Below are 24,542 nucleotides of genomic sequence, written 5' to 3' on the forward strand. Positions count from 1 at the left end.
TCATGGGTGAGTCAGTGTGTTACTTGTACACTTACACTATATACTGTATACAGAGCTCCTCTGTATAATGTCACTGGTGATCACAGTGTTACCTGTACACTGACATTCTATACAGAGACCATGTGTATAATGGCATTGGTGATCACTGAATTTTGTGTACAATGACACTATATACAGAGCTCCTGTGTATAATGTCACTGGCGATCACTGTATTACTTGTACACTGACATTATATACAGAGCTCCTGTGTATAATGTCACTGGTGATCCCTGTATTACCTGTACACTGACACTATATACAGAGCTCCTGTGTATATTGGCACTGGTGATCACTGTATTACCTGTACACTATATACAGAGCTCCTGTGTATAATGTCACTGATGATCACTGTATTACCTGTACACTGACACTATATACACCGTTCTTGTATATAATGTCATTGGTGATCACTGCATTACCTGTACACTGACACTATATACAGAGTTCCTGTGTATAATGTCACTGGTGATCACTGTATTACCTGTACACTGACACTGTATACAGAGCTCCTGCGTATCATGTCACTGATGGTAATATTTGTGTTATTAGTATTATGAGCACGCGATTATTCCAATTTGCTCGACCCGAGCAACAAACACCTGAGCATTTTAGTGCTCGCCCATCACTAATGTGCACTTGATAGCGAGAGTTGAGCGAATGTGTTTGGGAACGATCACCAAATCCGAATTTTGCCATATTTGTGCCATAATCATACCCTATTTGTGCCGAATTTATGTTTAACATTCGTTTCCGAACATATTCGAACAGTTCTACTCCCATTGACTCTAATGGTGTTCGGCTGTGCTCGGTGAATAATGCAAAAACAATATTCGCCAGCGATCGTCGTCATCGGGACAGAATATTGAAAACTCTATTGATAACTTGTATGGTATATGGGGACTGAACAATCATTAGCGATATTTGCGTGCCCATCATTGTCCATGAGACTGTGTAAACTATTAACAATTGACTTTTACATACTCAATCTTCACTTATTTTATAGCCTGAAATCAGCAGTGTAACACCTTAAATGTTTGTGTGTGATGGTGCAATATCTTAGCATTTAAAGCCGCACTTTTAATTTTGCCCAGGGCCAAACTTTATCTAACACTAGTCCTGACTGGGAAGAAGGAGCGTAAGCATAGGAATCATTACATTCTTCCATGGTGATTACTTCATGTTTCATTTTCTTGCATTTGATGCAATGTATATAGATGAGCCTATATATGCATTTTAATCAGGCAGAACAAATAAAATCATGCAAAACAAATTAAGGCAACATAGTAATGATAAGGTTGAACAAGTAAATTAGACAAAGATGAATAACTGAGTATTATCCATGGAAAGGTCAAAGATATTTCCATAAACTGCCTGAGAAGAGCAAAATACATCAGATGCGAGGTAGAAATGACAGCTCATAGTGAATGGGGGTATTTAAGAATCCAGTCATTTTTGGAGCAATATCAGATTCTGTAAATTCTGTCATTGAAGTTAGTTTAAAGTTTTGTAGGATGGTGGTGAGAAAGATAAAAAGTTCCATACGGGCCAAAACCTCGCCTGGGCAGATCCTCTTTCCTAGAAAGAGTAAATAATAAAAGTTAGAAAGATAATAGTACAATACAAGCTCAATACGGTCTTATTTGATGAAAAAAGGGATGAAATAGGTAAGTTAACTGGTCTCCTTGTAAGGCTGTGTGACCAACCAGCAAAAGAAAAAGTTATAAAAACTAAAAAGTTCCAGCTGCTGCAACCAGAGGTGTATCTAGCCTTTCCTGCACCCGGGGCAAAGGATCAGTTTGGTGCCCCCCTCCCCAACCTCCCCCATTTGAACCTTAACTCTATTGAAACTGTATGACCAAGCCAAGGTACATTCCTGAATCCCCATAATGTTAAAATAGATACCAATAAAAGTAAAATTAATTGAGACATTAGTAGGTTAAGTGTTTTTGAATATCCATATTGAATCAGGAGCCCCATATAATCCTGCATAAAGGTTAATAATGGCCCCATAAGATGCTCCATAGACACATTTGCCCAATATAGTGCTGCAGAAACGTTGATTATGGCCCCATACAGACACTTGCCCCATATAGTGCTGCACAAATGTTATTTCCCCATAAGATGCTCTATACAGACAATTGCCCCATATAGTGCTGCACAAACATTATGGCCCCATAAGATGCTCTATACAGACACTTGCCCCGTTATAGTGCTGCACAAACATTGATTATTGCCCCATAAGATGCCCCATATAGTGCTGCACAAACATTATGGCCCCATAAGATGCTCCATACAGACACTTGCCCCATTTGCTGTTGCTGCGATATAAAAAAAAAAAAAATAACATACTCACCTCTCCGTCGCTCAGGCCCCCGGCACTTTCAATATTCACCTGCTCCTCGTTCCAGCCGCCGCTCCATCTTCAGCAACTTCTAATGTGCACTGACTTTCAGGCAGAGGGCGCGCACTAACTACGTCACCGCGACCTCTGACCTCAGCGTCACTGCAGAAGACGCTGAAGACGGAGCGGCGGCTGGAACGAGGAGCAGGTGAATATTGTGCAGCGCTCCCCTCCGCGTTATACTCACCTGCTTCCCGGTGCCGGCAGCTTCTTCCTGTATTGAGCGGTCACCGTTACCGCTCATTACAGTAATGAATATGCGGCTCCACCCCTATGGGAGGTGGAGCCGCATATTCATTACTGTAATGAGCGGTACCATGTGACTGCTCAGTACAGGAAGAAGCTAGGGAGCCAGGGACCACCAGGGACCGCGCAAGGAGTAGGTGAGTATAATTAGACAGACCCCGCTCCAGTGCTCCACCTCCCCTGCCGACCCCTGGGAATGACTCGACGAGGAGCCTCCCTTGGACCGCCGCATCATCATCAGGCGGCCCGCTGGCGCCCCCCTGTCGGCTGTGCCCGGGGCACATGCCCCAGCTGCCCCCCCTGGATACGCCACTGGCTGCAACATCAAAAGGTTGGAGGAGCCAAATTTAGTTATCAAGTATTAGAAGGAAGCTGGTGATCTGCTCTGATGGTGAGTAATTCCAATAAATTCCAGAAGATTGTGTGGGGGATAGTCAGTGCTGTGTTATCTCAACACATTTTGAAGCAGAACAATGTTCTCCCTTGGTTGTGGTTCTCTTGAGGAAAAAGTTTGTTCAACTTCGAAATGAGATGAGATTAAACCACACTGACTATCCTCTACACCATTTCCTGAATTTTATTGGAATTATAGCACCAGCAAGGCAGATAACCAGCTTCCTTCTAATGCTTGATAATAAAAGTTAAGCAATTTCAAGGCAGGTCCTACATCAGACCTGTTCATTTGGGCCAATACAAACGGATGGGGACAGAACGTTCTTTAACACCATCATTCTGTCCTCATACAGCATACTTTTTTTGGCAGCATGTCCCCTGTGTACATTGGGAAATTTGCTGATGATAATGATGATATTTATACCGACATAAACAGCCTAATCACCTTATGAATGATTATTTTGTTCATTCGATGACTGATTTGTTGACAGCTCAGTGGTCAGAAATGAATTCTCCCTGCAGATGCACAGACAATGTAACACTAATGCCGGTGCCCCTGCATGGTTCCCCTTTCTCGTCCATGCAGGGATGCCGACATATTAACCACCTCTGCCTTGCGGCGTGTTCCCCCGCATGCTCCCTGCTTTCTGTGTCTGTGACGATGTGGTGTGCCTAGTGCGTTCACTTCCCCGTTCTTAAAGGTGCAGGACGTGCACATGCAAGCAAGCCCCTAGCCACTGGCTAGGAGGCATCCTGTTTAAAAGGCACCTTCCCCAATAACAAGGTGCATAAGCAACATTGAGTCATTAGTGAGTGAAGTGTGCTACTACTGAGCTGTTAGGTCCCCTGGTCCTTGAGTGGTTAGGTCCTGAACCCGAATCCCTGTTCCTTGTGCGGCCAGGGTCTGAACCCAAATATCTGGTCCATGTGTGGCCAGTGCTTGAACGTTTTCCCCTGTTCCATGTATGGCTAGTGTCTCAACCCCGCTCTTGGTCTGTGCGTGGCACATTACTTAATTTCGCCCCTGAAACTCACAGGCACACCAGCAAATATGTTGCAATTGATTGAATAAACCAAAGTAATGGAAGTAAAGAAATAAAGTTCAGAGTGCATGTGCCATAGAATTAGGATCAATAACACCCATAGTCATATGCAAGTGCACGATACAGTTCCCAGGGGACAACTCCGGACGGATGTTTCGCGTTAGCTTTTTCAAGAGATCCCTGTTGAAAAAGCTAATGTGAAACGTGGGTCCGGGGCGGTCCTCTGGGAATTGTATCTTGTACATGCACAATGTCCTGGCCCAAATGTAGGTTTGATGAACGTAAAGCTTCAATTTGTGTCGCCAAAGCAACAGTTAGGCTAGTACTAGTTGCAACCTTAATACAGACACATAAATGCTCTCGTAACATGCTCATCTAGAATTTGCCTAAGATGCGTTTGAAGTGCAAAAATGAAAATAAACTTGAATAAATGCATAATAAAAATAATATCTCGTGATTACTTCTTGCAGTCAATAATTTTTAACAATTTTTTACATTCAGAGAATTAACTTAATTTTTGACTCCATATCAGTCACATTCTCAAACTCTGCACCTCTGCATGGATTTCAAGTTCTTACCTACTGAAAAAGGCATCACTGCTTCATTCTTCTTGAACTTGCCACTCTCATCTAAGAAACGGTTTGGATCAAACTTCCACGAAGAAGAAAACTGTTTGGGGTCACGATGAACGGTACAGAGTAAAGGGTAAATTTCTGTGCCCTTAAACACAACACAAAAAGTGTTAGTTCAACTCATCATTCCTGTGTTAGAGATAAATATCCCAGGAAATTTCAGAGCAGACAGTCTGTAGTCTGGGTGTGATGCATGGAGTATGCACTGGTCTAGCTTCAAGGTCAAATAGCTCCCAATGGTACAAAAGGGGATGTTCTCCAGTGCCAAAGTAAAGTAGTTAAAATTTAGCCTTTAATCATATGGGTGATTGGAGAAGCAAGATGCACAACAATAGGGAGAGGGAGGGGAAGCCCAAACACTAGGGAAGGGGGGTGAAGTGGAGACCCCTAGGCAGATCTAACAACATCCTGTCTTGCTACTTTCATGCACTATAGACGGTACCACAAGCACAACTGTCATACCGTCTGTTCAGCGTGGATGGCCTGAGGACAGGGAGGACCACTATGGTGAACGTGTTCTATCCTGCTACAGCCAGTCAATTTTTTGGCAAGGGTGTCTATAATCCCAATAAAAAAATTTTTTTAAAAAAATGTACCCCCCATGGAGAAATGTTTGTCAGCACATGCACTTAGTGTATGGGCACTACAAGTATAAGAGACCCACTCCTTTAAACCGTGAAGACCTTTTTCACAGGCCATACTCCACATCTCTTCCTTCACCACCCCTACATCAACAGGGTGACTGTGTTCCATGATAAAACAGCCACTACATTGTTTTCCAAGAGTGTTTAGGATGTCTATAACAACAATTATTTACACAGTAGGTTGATGTGTCTCCCCGAGGGGAAAATGTTTTTCAGCCTATGCACTTAGTGTATGAGCATTACAAGTCTGGGAGATCCGCTCCTTTACATTGGGCCTAATTTTTAATGTGGCCTTCCTCCACGTCTCATCAACCACCGCCACTAGATCACCAGGATTAACGTGTTCTGTGCTGCTACAGCCACTCTAGTTTTTTGCAAGGGTGTTTATGATGCCCGTAAACAATTTTTTTTACATTTTTTACCCCCCATAGGGAAATGTTTATCAGCCCGTACAGTTAGTGTATGGGCATTCCAAGTATAGGAGACCCGCTCCTTTAAATTGGGCCTATTTTTAATGAGGCCTTCCTCCACGTCTCATCATCCACCTCCACTAGATCAGTAGGGTTAACGTGTTCCGTGCTGCTACAGCCACTATAGTTTTTTGCAAGGGTGTTTATGATGCCCATAATAAAAATATTAACATAGTATGTTGATTTGTACCCCCCCAGGAGAAAATGTTTGTCAGCCCATACACTTAGTATATGGGCATTACAAGTCTAGGAGACTCGCTCCTTTGTAATGGGACAGTTTTTTAAGGAGGCCCTCCTCCATATTTCTTCCAAGGGGGATTGGGGTACGTGCATTCAATGCATAAGGAAACAGTATGGCAGGACCAACTACAGAATGTGAAGTGGGTTTTCCTGTGGCCATCCAGTATGTGGTTTCAAAGGCTTATTTGGGTGCATATGACTTGGTAGCAGGGCAGGCCTTGCAGTCAATGCATAAGAAACCAGTATGGGAGTCCAAAATGAATAAGGTAAAGTCGGCTTTCCTGTGGCCATCCAGTACCTGGGTTCAAAGGCTTCTTGGGGTGCATATGACTTGACAGCAGGGCAGGCCTTGCATTCAATGCAACATTTTTTTAGGAAGCCATCCTGTACCTCTCGTGAAAGGGGTATTGGTGTGCGTCGTAATTCTTGGCAGCCCAGCCACTCACTGCATAGGCAATAACAGTATAGGAGACCCACTGTTTAACAATGGCCCTATAAGAATATTAATGCAGCCTAATGCCCCTCTAAAAGTAGGCTTTGTGACTTTAAGAGTCCCTCCTTCATAAATGAAACAAGATATGTCTGCTTATGTGTCGCACACCACATGGTCAGCCAGGCCCGGATTTAGGGGTGGGCCACCCACCAAGCGGGGGCCTCCCACCAATATAGGGATAAATATCTCAAAACATGTAAAATACACGTCTCTTTGCTGTGAACCGTTTCTAATGATAAGGAATATTTAACAAAAGAGAAACTATTGAAAGTGTAGGGACCTGGCTGGCTGGCGCAGAGCGGCAGAGTCATGGCACCTGACCTGTGTCAGCATCCACTGACCTGGCTAGCCTAGCCAGACTTCCTTAGTACCCTCCCTGTACCTAATGCTTAGCTTATGGCATGCGGCAGCCTTCTCCGATCCCAACAGAAGCTTCTAGGCGCTACCTATTCAGCTATATGATCGCTCCCTCGGATTAGATCAGATGAGAGTTTGTTCAGCTACCTTCGAGGAAAAAGGCAGAGCCACGATGTCGGCGCGAGAAGAGGATTCTCCACCGCAGAGCGCGGCAGGACTTCTCTCTGGGTCTTCAGTCATTGAAGATCCAGAGCTGAAGTGGTTCAATCTTCACAGTGTCGCGGTGGGCGAGTATGATCTGTGTCTGTGTGTCTATGTGTGTCTGTCTGTGTATCTTTCTTGCAGCTCCTGTCCTACACAGTACTACACTGTATATACAGGTCCTCACTATATCCTGCATTACAGTGTGTCTGTGTATACTGTATGTATATATTGTGGACCTGTTTACAGAATAGTGCTGTGTATACACTTTATACAGCCCCTCAGCCTCTATTCTATATACAGCCAACACAGCAACAGCCTCGCCCCTCATATATATATATATATATATATATATATATATATATATATATATATATATATATATATATATATATATTAGCTGTTTCCAGCCAGCTAACGCTTGGCACGCTCATTGCTATCTAATTAACGCTGCTGGTGATTAAACTAAAGTAAATAATGACAACATTCAATAGCGCTTACGCAGGTGGCAAATTAACTTAAAATGAAGGTAATAACAATAATATAAAAATAAACTGGATTCAGTAAGATGTGCGTTTTTTATTCATTCCAGCATCTAAGCAAATTTCTGTGGTGGGGGTGGGATTATGTGTGGTAATGTGGTGGGGGGCGGGATTATGTGTGGTAATGTGGTGGTGGGGCGGGATTATGTGTGATAATGTGGTGGGGGCGGGATTATCTGTGGTAATGTGGGGGGGCGGGATTATGTGTGGTGATGTGGTGGTGGGTGGGATTATGTGTGGTAATGTGGTGGGGGCGGGATTATGTGGTGATGTGGTGGGGGGGTGGGATTATGTGTGGTAATGTGGTGGGGGGCGGGATTATGTGTGGTAATGTGGTGGGGGGGCGGGATTATGTGTGGTAATGTGGTGGGGCGGTGGGATTGTGTGTGGTAATGTGGTGGGGGGGCGGTATTGTGTGTGGTAATGGGGTGGGGGGCGGGATTATGTGTGGTAATGTGGGGGTTAGGATTGTGTGTGGTAATGTGGTGGGGGCGAAATTGTGTGTGGTAATGTGGTGGGGGGCGGAATTGTGTGTGGTAATGTGGTGGGGCAGGATTGTGTGTGGTGATGTGCGGATTGTGTGTGGTAATGTGGTGGAGGGTGGGATTGTGTGTGGTGATGTGGTGGGCGGGCGGTATTGTGTGTGGTAATGTGGTGGGGAGCGGGATTGTGTGTGGTGATGTGGTGGGGGGGCGGGATTGTGTGTGGTGATGTGGTGGGGGGCGGGATTATGTGTGGTAATGTGGTGGGGGGGCGGGATTGAGTGTGATGTGGTGCGGATTGTGTATAGTAATGTGGTGGGGGGCGGTGTTGGGCGTGGTAATGAGGTGGGGGGCGGGATTGTGTGTGGTAATGTGGTGGGGGGCGGGATTGTGTGTGGTAATGGGGTGGGGGGCGGGGTTATGTGTGGTGATGTGGTGGGGGGCGGGATTGTGTGTGGTGAAGTGGTGGGGGCAGGATTGTGTGTGGGAATGTGGTGGGGGGTGGGATTGTGTGGTAATGTGGTGGGGGGGCGGGGTTATGTGTGGTGATGTGGTGGGGGGCGGGATTGTGTGTGGTAATGTGGTGGGGGGCGGGATTGTGTGTGGTAATGTGGTGGGGCGGCATTATGTGTGGTAATGTGGTGGGGGGGCGGGATTATGTGTGGTAATGTGGTGGGGGGGCGGGATTATGTGTGGTGAAGTGGTGGGGGCAGGATTGTGTGTGGTAATGTGGTGGGGGGTGGGATTGTGTGGTAATGAGGTGGGGGGGCGGGATTATGTGTGGTAATGTGGGGCGCGGGATTGTGTGTGGTGATGTGGTGGGTGGGCGGGATTGTGTGTGGTAACGTGGTGGGGGCAGGATTGTGTGTGGTGATGTGTGGATTGTGTGTGGTAATGTGGTGGGGGGGCAGGATTGTGTGTGGTGATGTGGTGGGCGGGTGGTATTGTGTGTGGTAATGTGGTGGGGAGCGGGATTGTGTGTGGTGATGTGGTGGGGGGGGGATTGTGTGTGGTGATGTGGTGAGGGGGCGGGATTATGTGTGGTAATGTGGTGAGGGGGCGGGATTGAGTGTGGTGATGTGGTGCTGATTGTGCATGGTAATGTGGTGGGGGGGCGGTGTTGTGTTTGGTAATGGGGAGGGGGCGGGATTGTGTGTGGTAATGTGGTGGGGGGCGGGATTGTGTGTGGTAATGTGGTGGGTGGCGGGATGGTGTGTGGTAATGGGGTGGGGGGTGGGATTTATTTCTGGTGATGTGGGGGGCAGAGCTACTGTGCAGGGGTGGAACTAACGAGTAATCACAATGCCTCATATATATATATATATATATATATATACAGCTCAGCAGAAGCCCCTCATATATATATATATATATATACAGCTCAGCAGAAGCCCCTCATGTATATACAGCCCAGCAGAAGCCTCTCATACATATACAGCCCAGGAGAAGCCTCTCATACATATACAGCCCAGCAGAAGCCTCTCATACATATAGAGCCCAGCAGAAGCCTCTGACATATAGAGCCCAGCAGAAGCCCCTCATATATATACAGCCCAGCAGAAGCCTCTCATACATATGCAGCCCAGCAGAAGCCTCTCATACATATACAGCCCAGCAGAAGCCCCTCATATATATACAGCCCAGCAGAAGCCTCTCATACATATACAGCCCAGGAGAAGCCTCTCATACATATAAAGCCCAGCAGAAGCCTCTCATACATATACAGCCCAGCAGAAGCCCCTCATATATATACAGCCCAGCAGAAGCCTCTCATACATATACAGCCCAGTAGAAGCCTCTCATACATATACAGCCCAGCAGAAGTGTTGTGAATTCTGCTCTTGGGCTCCCTCCGGTGGTTATAAGTGTTAGTGCTGCTGTCTCTGGATCGCAGCATTTATCAGGTGTGTCCACTTTTTGTAATTCTGACTGGGCTATTTAGTCTTGCTTGACCCTTTAGTCAGTGCCAGTTGTCCTTTGTTTGTTTAGGATTTGTTTTGCCAAGCTGGTATCTCTGGAGATGCAGATATACCCTCCATATCTTTAGTTAGATGTGGAGATTCTGTATTTTCTGTGGTGGATATTTTCTAGTGTTTTAATACTGACCGCATAGTACTCTGTCCTATCCTTTCTATCTAGCAAGAAGTGGCCTCCTTTGCTAAATTCTGATTTCAGTCTGTGTATGTTTTTTCCCTCTCCTCTCACAGTCAATATTTGTGGGGGGCTGTCTATCCTTTGGGGATTTTCTCTGAGGCAAGATAGTTTTCCCGTTTCTATCTCTAGGGGTAATTAGTCCTTCAGCTGTGTCGAGATGTATAGGGAGTGAAAGGTACATTCCACGGCTACTTCTAGTTGCGGTGTTAAGTTCAGGGTCTGCGGTCAGTACAGGTACCACCTTCTCCAGAGTACGTCCCATGCTGCTCTTAGGCCACCAGATCATAACAGTACAACTGGCCAACAATGAGTTAACCGCATCTCAGAAGAAGGGAAAGAAAGTGCTGAGCAATTTTTTTTTCTGTTGTCTGTTGTGTTTTTTTTTTTCCTTCCCTCTTTACCTCTGGGTGGCTCAGGAGTTTGGCACTGGCATGGATGTTCAGGGATTGGCTTCTCGTGTGGATCAACTTGCTGCTAGAGTACAGGGTATTTCCGATTATGTCACTCAGACTCCGGTTTTAGAGCCTAGAATTCCAACTCCTGATTTGTTTTTTGGGGACAGGTCCAAATTTTTGAGCTTTAAAAATAACTGTAAACTGTTTTTTGCTCTGAAACCCCGTTCCTCTGGTGATTCCATCCAGCAGGTTAAAATTGTTATATCTCTGCTGCATGGTGACCCCCAGGATTGGGCATTTGCCCTGGAACCTGGGAATCCGGCTTTGCTTAATATAAACACCTTTTTTCAGGCGCTTGGGTTATTGTATGATGAACCTAATTCAGTGGATCATGCTGAGAAGACCTTGTTGGCCCTGTGTCAGGGTCAAGAAGCGGCAGAATCATATTGCCAGAAATTTAGGAAATAGTCTGTGCTGACTAAATGGAATGAGGATGCCTTGGCGGCAATTTTCAGTAAGGGTCTCTCTGAATCCGTTAAGGATGTTATGGTGGGGTTCCCCACGCCTGCTGGTCTGAGTGATTCTATGTCTCTGGCCATTCAGATTGATCAGCGCTTAAGCGAGCGCAGAGTTGTGCACACTATGGCATTGTCTTCTGAGCGGAGTCCTGAGCCTATGCAGTGTGATAGGATTGTGTCTAGAGCTGAACGACAAGGATTCAGATGTCAGAATAGGTTGTGTTTTTACTGCGGCGATTCTGCTCATGTTATTTCTGATTGCCCTAAGCGTACCAAGAGAATCGCTAGTTCTGTTACCATCAGTACTGTACTACCTAAATTTCTGTTATCTGTGACCCTGATCTGCTCATTATCGTCATTTTCTGTCATGGCATTTGTGGATTCAGGCGCCGCTCTAAACTTAATGGACTTAGAATTTGCCAGACATTGTGGTTTCCCCTTGCAGCCTTTACAGAGTCCTATTCCTTTGAGGGGCATTGATGCTACACCATTGGCTAAAAATAAACCTCAGTTTTGGACACAGCTGACCATGTGCATGGCGCCAGACCATCAGGAAGATTGTCGTTTTCTGGTGTTGCATAATTTGCATGATGCTATTGTGCTGGGTTTCCCATGGTTACAGGTGCAGAATCCGGTATTGGATTGGAAATCTATGTCTGTGACTAGTTGGGTTTGTCAGGGGGTTCATGGTGACGTTCCTTTGATGTCAATTGCCTCCTCCCCCTCTTCTGAAATTCCTGAGTTTTTGTCAGATTTCCAGGATGTATTCAATGAGCCCAAGTCCAGTTCCCTTCCACCGCATAGGGACTGTGATTGTGCTATTGACTTGATCCCAGGCTGTAAGTTCCCTAAGGGCCGACTTTTCAACCTGTCTGTGCCAGAACATACCCCCATGCGGAGCTATGTAAAGGAGTCTTTAGAGAAGGGGCATATTCGGCCATCTTCTTCACCATTGGGAGCAGGTTTTTTTTTTGTTGCCAAGAGGATGGCTCCTTGAGACCCTGTATTGATTATCGCCTCTTGAATAAAATCACGGTCAAATTCCAATACCCTTTGCCTTTGCTTTCTGATCTGTTTGCTAGGATTAAGGGGGCTAGTTGGTTTACTAAGATTGACCTTCGAGGGGCATATAATCTTTTTCGTATTAAGCAGGGTGACGAATGGAAAACTGCGTTTAATATGCCCGAAGGCCATTTTGAATACCTTGTGATGCCATTCGGACTCTCTAATGCTCCATCTGTGTTTCAGTCCTTCATGCATGATATATTTCGGAATTATCTTGATAAATTCATGATTGTATATTTGGATGATATTTTGATTTTTTCAGATGATTGGGAGTCTCATGTGAAACAAGTCAGGATGGTATTTCAGATCCTTCGTGAGAATGCTTTGTTCGTGAAGGGGTCTAAGTGCCTTTTTGGAGTACAGAAGGTTTCTTTTTTGGGCTTCATTTTTTCTCCCTCATCTATAGAAATGGATCCGGTTAAGGTTCAGGCCATTCATGATTGGATCCAGCCCACATCCGTGAAGAGCCTTCAGAAATGTTTGGGCTTTGCTTATTTTTATCGCCGTTTCATTGCCAACTTCTCCAGTGTGGTTAAACCCCTGACCGATTTGACGAAGAAAGGTGCTGATGTGATGAATTGGTCCTCTGCAGCTGTTTCTGCCTTTCAGGAGCTTAAATGCCGATTTACTTCTGCGCCTGTGTTGCTTCAGCCGGATGTCTCCCTTCCATTTCAGGTTGAGGTTGACGCTTCTGACATTGGGGCAGGGGCAGTTTTGTCTCAGAGGAATTCTGATGGTTCCTTGATGAAACCGTGTGCCTTCTTTTCTCGAAAATTTTCGCCTGCGGAACGCAATTATGATGTCGGCAATCGTGAGTTGTTGGCTATGAAGTGGGCATTTGAGGAGTGGTGACATTGGCTTGAGGGGGCCAAGCATCGTATTGTGGTCTTGACCGATCATAAGAATCTGATTTACCTCGAGTCCGCCAAACGGCTGAATCCTAGACAGGCCCGATGGTCCCTGTTTTTCTCCCGTTTTGATTTTGTGGTCTCGTATCTTCCGGGTTCTAAGAATGTTAAGGCTGATGCCCTCTCTAGGAGCTTTTTGCCTGATTCTCCTTGGGTCCTTGAGCCGGTTGGCATTCTGAAGGAAGGGGTGATTCTTTCTGCCATCTCCCCTGATTTACGACGGGTTCTTCAGGAGTTTCAGGCTGATAAACCTGACCGCTGTCCAGTGGGGAAACTGTTTGTTCCTGACAGATGGACTAGTAAAGTTATTTCTGAAGTTCATTGTTCTGTGTTGGCTGGTCATCCTGGGATCTTTGGGACCAGAGAATTGGTTGGTAGGTCCTTTTGGTGGCCTTCTTTGTCACGGGATGTGCGTTCTTTTGTGCAGTCCTGTGGGACTTGTGCGTGGGCCAAGCCTTGCTGTTCCCGCACTAGTGGGTTGCTTTTGCCTTTGCCTGTCCCTGAGAGGCCTTGGACGCATATTTCTATGGATTTTATTTCGGATCTTCCGGTTTCCCAGAGGATGTCGGTTATCTGGGTGGTTTGTGACCGGTTTTCTAAGATGGTTCATTTGGTACCTTTGCCTAAATTGCCTTCCTCTACTGATTTGGTTCCGTTGTTTTTTTAGCATGTGGTTCGTTTGCATGGCATTCCGGAGAATATTGTGTCCGATAGAGGTTCCCAGTTTGTTTCTAGGTTTTGGCGGGCCTTTTGTGCTAGGCTGGGCATTGATTTGTCTTTTTCTTCCGCATTTCATCCTCAGACAAATGGCCAAACCGAGCGAACTAATCAGACTTTGGAAACTTATTTGAGATGCTTTGTGTCTGCTGATCAGGATGATTTGGTGGCTTTCTTGCCATTGGCTGAGTTTGCCCTTAATAATCGGGCTAGTTCTGCTACCTTGGTTTCACCCTTCTTTTGTAACTCTGGTTTTCATCCTCGTTTTTCTTCAGGGCAGGTTGAGCTTTCTGATTGTCCTGGGGTGGACTCTGTGGTTGACAGGTTGCAGCAAATTTGGGCTCATGTTGTTGACAAGTTGGTGTTGTCTCAGGAGGGGGCTCAGCGTTTTGCTAACCGTCGTCGGTGTGTTGGTTCCCGGCTTCAGGTTGGGGATTTGGTCTGGTTGTCTTCCCGTCATGTTCCTATGAAGGTTTCTTCCCCTAAGTTTAAGCCTCGGTTTATTGGCCCTTATAGGATTTCTGAGATTATCAACCCACTGTCTTTTCGTTTGGCCCTTCCAGCCTCTTTTTCCATCCATAATGTTTTTCATAGATCTTTGTTGCGGAAATATGTGGTGCCCGTTGTTCCCTCTGTTGATCCTCCTGCCCCGGTGTTGATTGATGGGGAGTTGGAGTATGTGGTTAAGAAGATTTTGGATTCTCATTTTTCGAGGCGGAAGCTTCAGTATCTTGTCAAATGGAAGGGTTATGGCCAGGAGGATAATTCTTGGGTTGTTGCCTCCGATGTACATGCTGAGGATTTGGTTCGTGCCTTTCATTTGGCTCGTCCGGATCGGCCTAGGGGCTCTGGTGAGGGTTCGGTGACCCCTCCTCAAGAGGGGTACTGTTGTGAATTCTGCTCTTGGGCTCCCTCCGGTGGTTATAAGTGGTAGTGCTGCTGTCTCTGGATCGCAGCATTTATCAGGTGTGTCCACTTTTTGTAATTCTGACTGGGCTATTTAGTCTTGCTTGACCCTTTAGTCAGTGCCAGTTGTCCTTTGTTCTTGGAGGATTCACATCCCTGCCTGGTCTCTTCTGCTTTGCTGTTCATTTCAACAAAGATAAGTTCTGGCCTTGATTTTCTGCTGTCCACATGCTGTGGGCATTATTGTTCAGTTCTTTTCCATGTTTTTGTCTAGTCCAGCTTGGCCTGTATAAGGATTTGTTTAGCCAAGCTGGTATCTCTGGAGATGCAGATATACCCTCCATATCTTTAGTTAGATGTGGAGATTCTGTATTTTCTGTGGTAGATATTTTCTAGTGTTTTAATACTGACCGCATAGTACTCTGTCCTATCCTTTCTATCTAGCTAGAAGTGGCCTCCTGTGCTAAATTCTGATTTCAGTCTGTGTATGTTTTTTCCCTCTCCTCTCACAGTCAATATTTGTGGGGGGCTGTCTATCCTTTGGGGATTTTCTCTGAGGCAAGATAGTTTTCCCGTTTCTATCTCTAGGGGTAATTAGTCCTCCGGCTGTGTCGAGATGTCTAGGGAGTGCTAGGTACATTCCACGGCTACTTCTATTTGCGGTGTTAAGCTCAGGGTCTGCGGTCAGTACAGTACCACCTTCTCCAGAGTACATCCCATGCTGCTCTTAGGCCACCAGATCATAACACAGAAGCCCCTCATATAAATACAGCCCAGCAGATGTCTCTCATACATATACAGCCCAGCAGAAGCCTCTCATACATATAGAGCCCAGCAGAAGCCTCTGACATATAGAGCCCAGCAGAAGCCCCTCATATATATACAGCCCAGCAGAAGCCTCTCATACATATATGCAGCGCTCCAGAGTCCTGGTCGTTGCAGTACTGATGCTCCGCCGCTAAGGGGGGCTATGGTACATCTGATGGCACTGAAGGAGTTCACCTGACCAGGTATCACAGACACCAATACACTTCACAGTCTGGCCTCCAGGGGGAGCTAAGGGTGCTATGTATTAGGCCACTCCTCACAATCTGGTAAAACTGGGGGTTAGATAGGAAGTTAGTCAGAAGCTGAATGGGTTGGAACCAGGCAACATCCTGTGGCAGAGGGTGTTGCAGGGGAAGATTCAGGGGGGTCCCTGTGAGGGGTGGGATCCTGACAGAGGCCTAGCGAACAGAAAGAACGTTACGGGACCACGCCTGCACTTCATTGTGGCGGTACCCCAAGAAAGGACAAGAAGCGAGGTTTATTGGGCTGAGTGAGAAACGAGATCAACGCAACAAGGAGAAACACAAGTAGGAGTCGTGCTGTAAGACGAGGCAACATCCTACTGAGGCGCGCAGCCGGTGGCCGGAAACGCCGAGGAAGTATTGAGCTCCAGGCCTTACTTCAAACCTACGGCAGGACAGTCAGTTCTAGGCGGGCTGTCTCACCCAAAATCACCTAAGCAGACACAGGGGGCAACATTTGGAGAGGGGCGACTCTAGGGTCCCGGAAGACCTCCGAGCCTACCCGTCATATGGGTGCGTCCTAGCCATATCATCTGGGGGGACGAAGAAGAACATCATAATCGAGTTGTGAGGGAACGTCAGAAACAGACACAATAGTTGTGAGGACTATCCCGTAAGCACAGCAGGGAAGGACTACAACACACAAGCGATAGAAGGTCGGCACAGATTTCCACCTGCAAAGGGAACTCTGGAGGTGCCATCGGACCGGCCGGACTCAGGTAGCCTGGTTAACCGTATTCCGGACTGAGGATCCTGAAGCCTTCAGTAAAGAGGTAAAGAGACTGCAACCTGGTGTCCTCGTTATTTACCGCGACTTACACCACACCACAACATCATCTCATTCTCAACTTTCACTGGACGCCCCTCAGCAGGGTCATGGACCGGGCCTAGCCACCGTGACAACCCCAGGACTGAGACGCAGAGGCCCGGTACCGGGTACCCCTTGGCCCTGCGGCAGTGGGGGCGCTCCACCTTGGCGTCACGAATAGGGTCTACTTAAGCCTGAAGAATCAGGTCATGTGTGCCTTGGAATTGTGATTTATTGTACTTGGACTGTGACTTATTGCAAAGACTGTGCATTGCCACTTGCCGCCAAAAGTTCCCGCTAAAACCGCCGCCATTCCAGCGCTAAGGAGAGCGCAGGAGAAGAAGAAGGGCGTGGAAGTGGGCGTAGACAAGCTGAAGAGCGCAAAAGACAATGGCCGCCCAATCTAAATATTTCTGTTCCTTGAGGACGTGTCCGTCAGCAGCCGAGATCCGCCTCCTGATTCTCAATGGTGGGCGGAGACAGAGAAAACGCAACTGCCCATGAAGGAGAGAGCGGGAAAAGGACCAGGAAGCAGCCCACGTGGAGGATGAGATGGCTGACCGCTCGGGCTCAGAATGTGGGGTTGAAGTGGAGAACTCCCCCAACTACCCGGAGGAGCGTAGTGGCCCCGTCTCCACAGCCGATGCGGATCTCCTGCAACTTGAGATGGAGGACTTAATTGAACGGCTTCTCCGGCTGCGGATGGAAGCCAAGGCCACACCCCAGGAGATGCCAGTGGAGGGATCCCCGCCCTCGGTTCCCGCGCCGCTGATCGACTTGCTGCCGACGTCTCCACCAATGTCACCGTTAGTGGAACCCGCTGTGAGAGAGGACGTTCCACCGGCCGGTAAGCCTGCCGACCCTGCCCCGCTAGCAGAGGACCTGCTGATAGGCCCAGTTGCAGCGCCAACTTCCCCTGGGACCTATCGGCTCCAGCGCCTCCTTCCCTGGGACCAGGCCATGGGCATGGAGCACCTCCTGAAGCCCCCGATCTCGCCAGTCACCCTGCTGGGCGCGGTCTATGCGGAGCACACGGTCTGCCGCTGGGTGAACCCCGGGGCCAACTTTATGGGGTTCCCCGGGGTGGCGACCCAGGATGGTGAGATGGTGCAGGCCCTTAGCTGGGAGGAATACCAGGCCCAGCTAGACCAGCAGTGGGAAAAGAAGGAGGAGGCGTACCAGGCCGGGCTGGAGGCCTACCATCAAAAAGACTTGGCGGTCAAGGACCGGGCCCGCAAGGACCCCACCGCTCACCAGGCCCCGTGCAGGCAGGGCACCGTCTTCGCCTTAAAGCTCCGCGGAGGTTGGGGCTTCATTAAAGAGCCGGGCCTGTACGCGGAAGTGTTTGTCAACCGGAGGGATGTCGAGTCTCACTTGAGGGAGGGTCATCCGGACCGGGACCTCTACCCAGGGGACGAAGTCACCTACACCCGGCACTTTGGGGAGAAGGGGTGGTTCGCTTTAAACGTCCATAAGAAAAAGCCTACGAAACCCCCAACCAAGGTGCCCGTAAAACAGCCCCCTGTGGTGAAGATGCCCTCCTGTGACCGATCCACCGTCACTACAAAGACCACGGTGGTTACTCCAACTTGCACCGTGGTAAAGACCACAACCTGCACTGTTACTACCACCGCCGCTGTAGTGGCCGGGAGCTTGGCCGCAGTGGTAACTGGTGCCCCAGCTTGCGTTGAAACCAAAACGGTGGCCACCCAGACCCCTGTCTGGGAGAAGGAGGCCGCCTCCTGCCCAGCTAGAAACTGAGTAAGCAAGAATGCTTCATCATTTGTATATAGTTAACTGTCCGTCCTTCTATGTGTCTTCTTGCTGCTACAACCCGACTAGGGTTAACTCTTAAAGGGATCTCTTAGTTTACCCGGGATCCCTACTTTTGCTTTTGTTTTTGTTTCTCGTTCATCATTGTTGAAAAGAACTGCTGGATCATGAACACTGCATGATTACAAACTTATTGTAAATAGTTCGCACCTTCTTAAAGGTGCCCTCTACTGGTTTTACAAAGAAAAGGACTCTTCGCGAAGAAACTGTTCTTGGAAACAGCACCGGAGTCCTTGCTGTACACAAACTTGCAGCTTGAGAAGTTGCACTACCTCCGAGAGACTTGGTCCCTTCTTAAAGGGGACGTTCACCAATAGCACTTAAAGTCGAATAATGCTTACATGTCGAAGTTATATGTAGTTAGCTAGTTAATTGTAAGAAATGTTTAATAATGTGTTAGAGAATGAGGACAGGAAGTGAACCCGTACGGGGTTAGTCAGTGAGTCCTCCTAGGAGCCGTACAGAGATGGTTCAGCGATCCTAAACTGAGAGAAGGTTGATAAGTTCTATACCGTGTATAGTAGCAGAAAGGCAGTAGGTCCGGATGAGGAATGGGGCGGTCCTGCAAGAGAGCGAGAGGCAGTAGGCCTGGGGCAGATAGACAGGCGGTCCTGCAGATGTAAAGGTGGAAAATGAAGAAAAGCTGATCAGCCTTATAGTGTTTTATAAGAAGGTCTTTAGTGGACTCAGCGTATACGTCCTTAAAGGCAATGTTAAATTATTGTTCAGAAATTGCACTAAGTAGAATACCCGGTTGGGTAAGAGAAGTTATTTATAGTATGTTATTTAAAATATTTAACCATGTTTGTAACTTTCAAGTGTCCTCACCTCCCATAAAGGGAAGCTCTGTTCAAATTTACTTATTGTTGCATTTCAAAAATTGTATGTGTTTTTGCTGACATGTATTGTTGTTTTCTTCCCAGTCCAAGAGTACTGGATTTAACCGGGGGGGAGTGCAGCGCCCCAGAGTCCTGGTCATTACAGTACTGATGCTCCGCCGCTAAGGGGGGCTATGGTACGTCTGATGTCACTGAAGGAGTTCACCTGACCAGGTATCACAGACACCAATACACTTCACAGTCTGGCCTCCAGTGGGAGCTAAGGGTGCTATGTATTAGGCCACTCCTCACAATCTGGTAAAACTGGGGGTTAGATAGGAAGTTAGTCAGAAGCTGACTGGGTTGGAACCAGGCAACATCCTGTGGCAGAGGGTGTTGCAGGGGAAGATTCAGGGGGGTCCCTGTGAGGGGTGGGATCCTGACAGAGGCCTAGCGAACAGAAAGAACGTTACGGGACCACGCCTGCACTTCATTGTGGCGGTACCCCAAGAAAGGACAAGAAGCGAGGTTTATTGTGCTGAGTGAGAAACGAGACCAACGCAACAAGGAGAAACACCAGTAGGAGTCGTGCTGTAAGGCGAGGCAACATGCTACTGAGGCGCGCAGCCGGTGGCCGGAAACGCCAAGGAAGTATTGAGCTCCAGGCCTTACTTCAAACCTACGGCAGGACAGTCAGTTCTTTGCGGGCTGTCTCACCCAAAATCACCTAAGCAGACACAGGGGGCAACATTTGGAGAGGGGCGACTCTAGGGTCCCGGAAGACCTCCGAGCCTACCCGTCATACGGGTGCATCCTAGCCATATCATCTGGGGGGATGAAGAAGAACATCATAATCGAGTTGTGAGGGAACTTCAGAAACAGATACAACAGTTGTGAGGACTATCCCGTAAGCACAGCAGGGAAGGACTACAACACACAAGCGCTAGAAGGTCGGCACAGATTTCCACCTGCAAAGGGAACTCTGGAGGTGCCATCGGACCGGCCGGACTCAGGTAGCCTGGTTAACCGTATTCCGGACTAAGGATCCTGAAGCCTTCAGTAAAGAGGTAAAGAGACTGCCACCTGGTGTCATCGTTATTTACCGCGACCTACACCACACCACAACATCATCTCATTCTCAACTTTCACTGGACGCCCCTCAGCAGGGTCACAGACCGGGCCTAGCCACCGTGACAACCCCAGGACTGAGACGCAGAGGCCCGGTACCGGGTACCCCTCGGACCTGCAGCAGTGGGGGCACTCCATATACAGCCCAGCAGATGCCTCTCATACATATACAGCCCAGCAGAAGCCTGTCATACATATACACTGTGTTCCAAATTATTATGCAAATTGGATTTAAGTGTGATACAGATTTAATTGTTTTGTTTTTCAATTAAACTCGTGGATGGTATTGTGTCTAAGGGCTCAAAGGATCACTGAAATTAATCTTAAACACATGGGATAATTAGTTTTCCAGGTGATTCTAATTAAAGGAAAACTACTTAAAAATGATGTTCCATTTATTAAGCAGGTCACAGTTTTCAAGTAACATATGAAAGAAAAAGGATCTCTCTGCTGCTGAAAAGCATCAAATAGTGCAATGCCTTGGTGAAGGAATGAAAATATTAGAAATTTCCCGAAAACTTAAGTGTGATCATCGTACTGTTAAGAGATTTGTGGCTGTGTCTGAGCACAGATGTGTTTGTGCTGATAAAGGCATAATGAGGAAGATTTCTGCAAGGCAAGTTCATCAGATTAAGAGAGCAGCTGCTAAAAAGCCATTGCAAAGCAGAAAACAGATATTTGAAGCTGCTGGTGCCTCTGGAGTCCCTCGAACCTCAAGGTGTAGGCTCTTTCAAAGTCTTGCTGTGGTGCATAAACCTACTATTCGGCCACCCTTAAACAGTGTTCACAAGCAGAAATGGTTCCATTGGGCCCACACATACAAGAAGACTAATTTCCAAACATTCTTGTTTACTGATAAGTGTTGAGCAACCCTGGATGGTCCAAATGGATGGAGTAGTGGATGATTGGTGGATAGCCATCATGTCCCAACAAGGCTGCAACGTCAGCAAGGAGGTGGAGGAGTCATGTTTTGGGCCGGAATCATGGAGAAACAGCTGGTAGGGCCCTTTAAGGTTCATGAAGGTGTGAAAATGACCTCTGCAAAGTATATGGAGTTTCTGACTGACAACTTTCCTCCATGGTATAAAAAGCAGAAATGTGCCTTCAGGAGCAAAATCATCTTCATGCATGACAATGCACCATCCCATGCTGCAAAGAAAACCTCTGAGTCATTGGCTGCTATGTGCATAAGAGGAGATAAACTCATGGTGTGGCCACCATCTTCCCCTGACCTCAACCCTATAGACAACCTTTGGAGTATCATCAAGCAAAAGATCTATGAGGGTGGGATGCAGTTCACATCAAAACAGCAGCTCTGGGGGGCTATCCTGACTTCATGCAAAGAAATACAAGCAGAAACTCAATGGATGCAGGAATTGTGAAGGTGATATCAAAGAAGGATTCCTATGGTAACATGTAACTTGGCCTGTTGGGATGTTTTGGCGTTAAATAGCTTTTTTGTTCAGTGAATGTGACCTCCTAATGCTGCAAATTCCACAAATGAGCATTTTCAGTTCTTTAAAACATATCAAATGTTTAGAAATTCTACTGTGCCTAATAATTTGGAACAGTGCATTTTAAGTTTTTATTCATTTTGGAGATTATACTGTTATCATTGGGAGGTTTAGTCAATAAAATTTGATGTATACTGTAACGGGTAATTACTTTTATTAGACTGACTGTCATTTGCACCAACCATTTAGGAAAATCAGAGAAAAATGTCATTTGCATAATAATTTGGATCATAGTGTAGAGCCCAGCAGAAGCCCCTCATATATATACAGCCAAGCAGAAGCCTCTCATACATATACAGCCCAGCAGAAGCCTCTCATACATATACAGCCCAGCAGAAGCCTCTCATACATATACAGCCAGCACAGCAACAGCCTCTGATATATACAGGTAAACAGGCTCTGATATTTACAGCCCAGCAGAAGCCCCTCATATATACAGTATATACAGCCCAGCAGAAGCCCCTCATAAATATACAGCCCAGCAGAAGCCCCTCATATATATACAGTCCAGCAGAAGCCCCTCATATATACAGCCCAGCAGAAGCCTCTGACATATAGAGCCCAGCAGAAGCCTCTCATATATATACAGCCCAGCAGAAGCCTTTCATACATATACAGCCCAGCAGAAGCCTCTCATACATATACAGCCCAGCAGAAGCCCCTCATATACAGTTAGGTCCATATATATTTGGACAGAGACAACATTTTTCTAATTTTGGTTATAGACATTACCACAATGAATTTTAAACAAAACAATTCAGATGCAGTTGAAGTTCAGACTTTCAGCTTTCATTTGAGGGTATCCACAATAAAATTGGATGAAGGGTTTAGGAGTTTCAGCTCCTTAACATGTGCCACCCTGTTTTTAAAGGGACCAAAAGTAATTGGACAATTGACTCCAAGGCTATTTCATGGACAGGTGTGGGCATTCCCTTCGTTATGTCATTCTCAATTAAGCAGATAAAAGGCCTGGAGTTGATTTGAGATGTGGTGCTTGCATTTGGAAGGTTTTGCTGTGAAGTAAACATGCGGTCAAAGGAGCTCTCCATGCAGGTGAAACAAGCCATCCTTAAGCTGCGAAAACAGAAAAAAACAAGCCGAGAAATTGCTACAATATTAGGAGTGGCAAAATCTACAGTTTGGTACATCCTGAGAAAGAAAGAAAGCACTGGTGAACTCATCAATGCAAAAAGACCTGGGCGTCCACGGAAGACAACAGTGGTGGCGGATAGAAGAATAATATCCATGGTGAAGAGAAACCCCTTCACAACAGCCAACCAAGTGAACAACACTCTCCAGGAGGTAGGCGTATCAATATCCAAATCTACCATAAAGAGAAGACTGCATGAAAGTAACCACAGAGGGTTCACTGCACGGTGCAAGCCACTCATAAGCATCAAGAAGAAAAAGGCTAGACTGGACTTTGCTATAAAACATCTAAAAAAGCCAGCACAGTTCTAGAAGAACATTCTTTGGACAGATGAAACCATGATCAACCTCTACCAGAATGATGGAAAGAGAAATGTATGGTGAAGGCGTGGTACAGCTCATGATCCAAAGCATACCACATCATCTGTAAAACACGGCGGAGGCAGTGTGATGGCTTGGGCATGCATGGCTGCCAGTGGCACTGGGTCACTAGTGTTTATTGATGATGTGACACAGGACAGAAGCAGCCGAATGAATTCTGAGGTATTTAGAGCCACACTGTGTGCTCAGATCCAGCCAAATGTAGCCAAACTGATTGGTCGTCGTTTCATCCTACAGATAGACAATGACCCAAAACATGAAGCCAAAGCAACCCAGGAGTTAATTAAATCAAAGAAGTGGAATATTCTTGAATGGCCAAGTCAGTCACCTGATCTCAACCAAATTGAGCATGCATTTCACTTGTTAAAGACTAAACTGCAGACAGAAAGGCCCACAAACAAACAGCAACTGAAAACCACCGCAGTGAAGGCCTGACAGAGCATCAAAAAGGAGGAAACACAGCGTCTGGTGATGTCCATGAGTTCAAGACTTCAGGCAGTCATTGCCAGCCAAGGGTTTTCAACCAAGTACTAAAAATGAACATTTTATTTAAAATTATTGAATCTGTCCAATTACTTTTGGTCCTTTTAAAAACAGGGTGGCACATGTTAAGGAGCTGAAACTCTTAAACCCTTCATCCGATTTTAATGTGGATACCCTCAAATGAAAGCTGAAAGTCTGAACTTCAACTGCATCTGAATTGTTTTGTTTAAAATTCATTGTGGTATTGTCTATAACCAAAACTAGAAAAATGCTGTCTCTGTCCAAATATATATGGACCTAACTGTATATACAGCCCAGCAGAAGCCTCTTATACATATACAGCCCAGTAGAAGCCTCTCATACATATACAGCCCAGCAGAAGCCCCTCATATATACACAGCCCAGCAGAAGCACATCATATATATACAGCCCAGCAGAAGCCTTTCATACATATACAGCCCAGCAGAAGCCTCTCATACATACTGTATACGGCCCAGCCGAAGCCTCTCATA

General features: G+C 46.6%; 1 protein-coding gene across 1 annotated transcript in view; it reads right to left on the minus strand.

The window, feature by feature from the left end:
• Window positions 1-1,250: 1,250 nt before the first annotated feature.
• Window positions 1,251-24,542, minus strand: part of LOC143805883 (cytochrome P450 2A4-like) — a 196,960-nt gene continuing 173,668 nt past the window's right edge. The window contains exons 9-10 of the mRNA XM_077285623.1: window positions 4,701-4,842; window positions 1,251-1,614 (exon numbers count right to left, since the gene is read on the minus strand). Of these exons, the coding sequence (XP_077141738.1) occupies window positions 1,430-1,614; window positions 4,701-4,842 (327 nt within the window). The 3' untranslated portion in view covers window positions 1,251-1,429. The remainder of the gene's footprint in view (window positions 1,615-4,700; window positions 4,843-24,542) is intronic.

This window comes from Ranitomeya variabilis, chromosome 2 (assembly GCF_051348905.1).
Source record: "Ranitomeya variabilis isolate aRanVar5 chromosome 2, aRanVar5.hap1, whole genome shotgun sequence".
Taxonomy (NCBI): Eukaryota; Metazoa; Chordata; class Amphibia; order Anura; family Dendrobatidae; genus Ranitomeya; species Ranitomeya variabilis.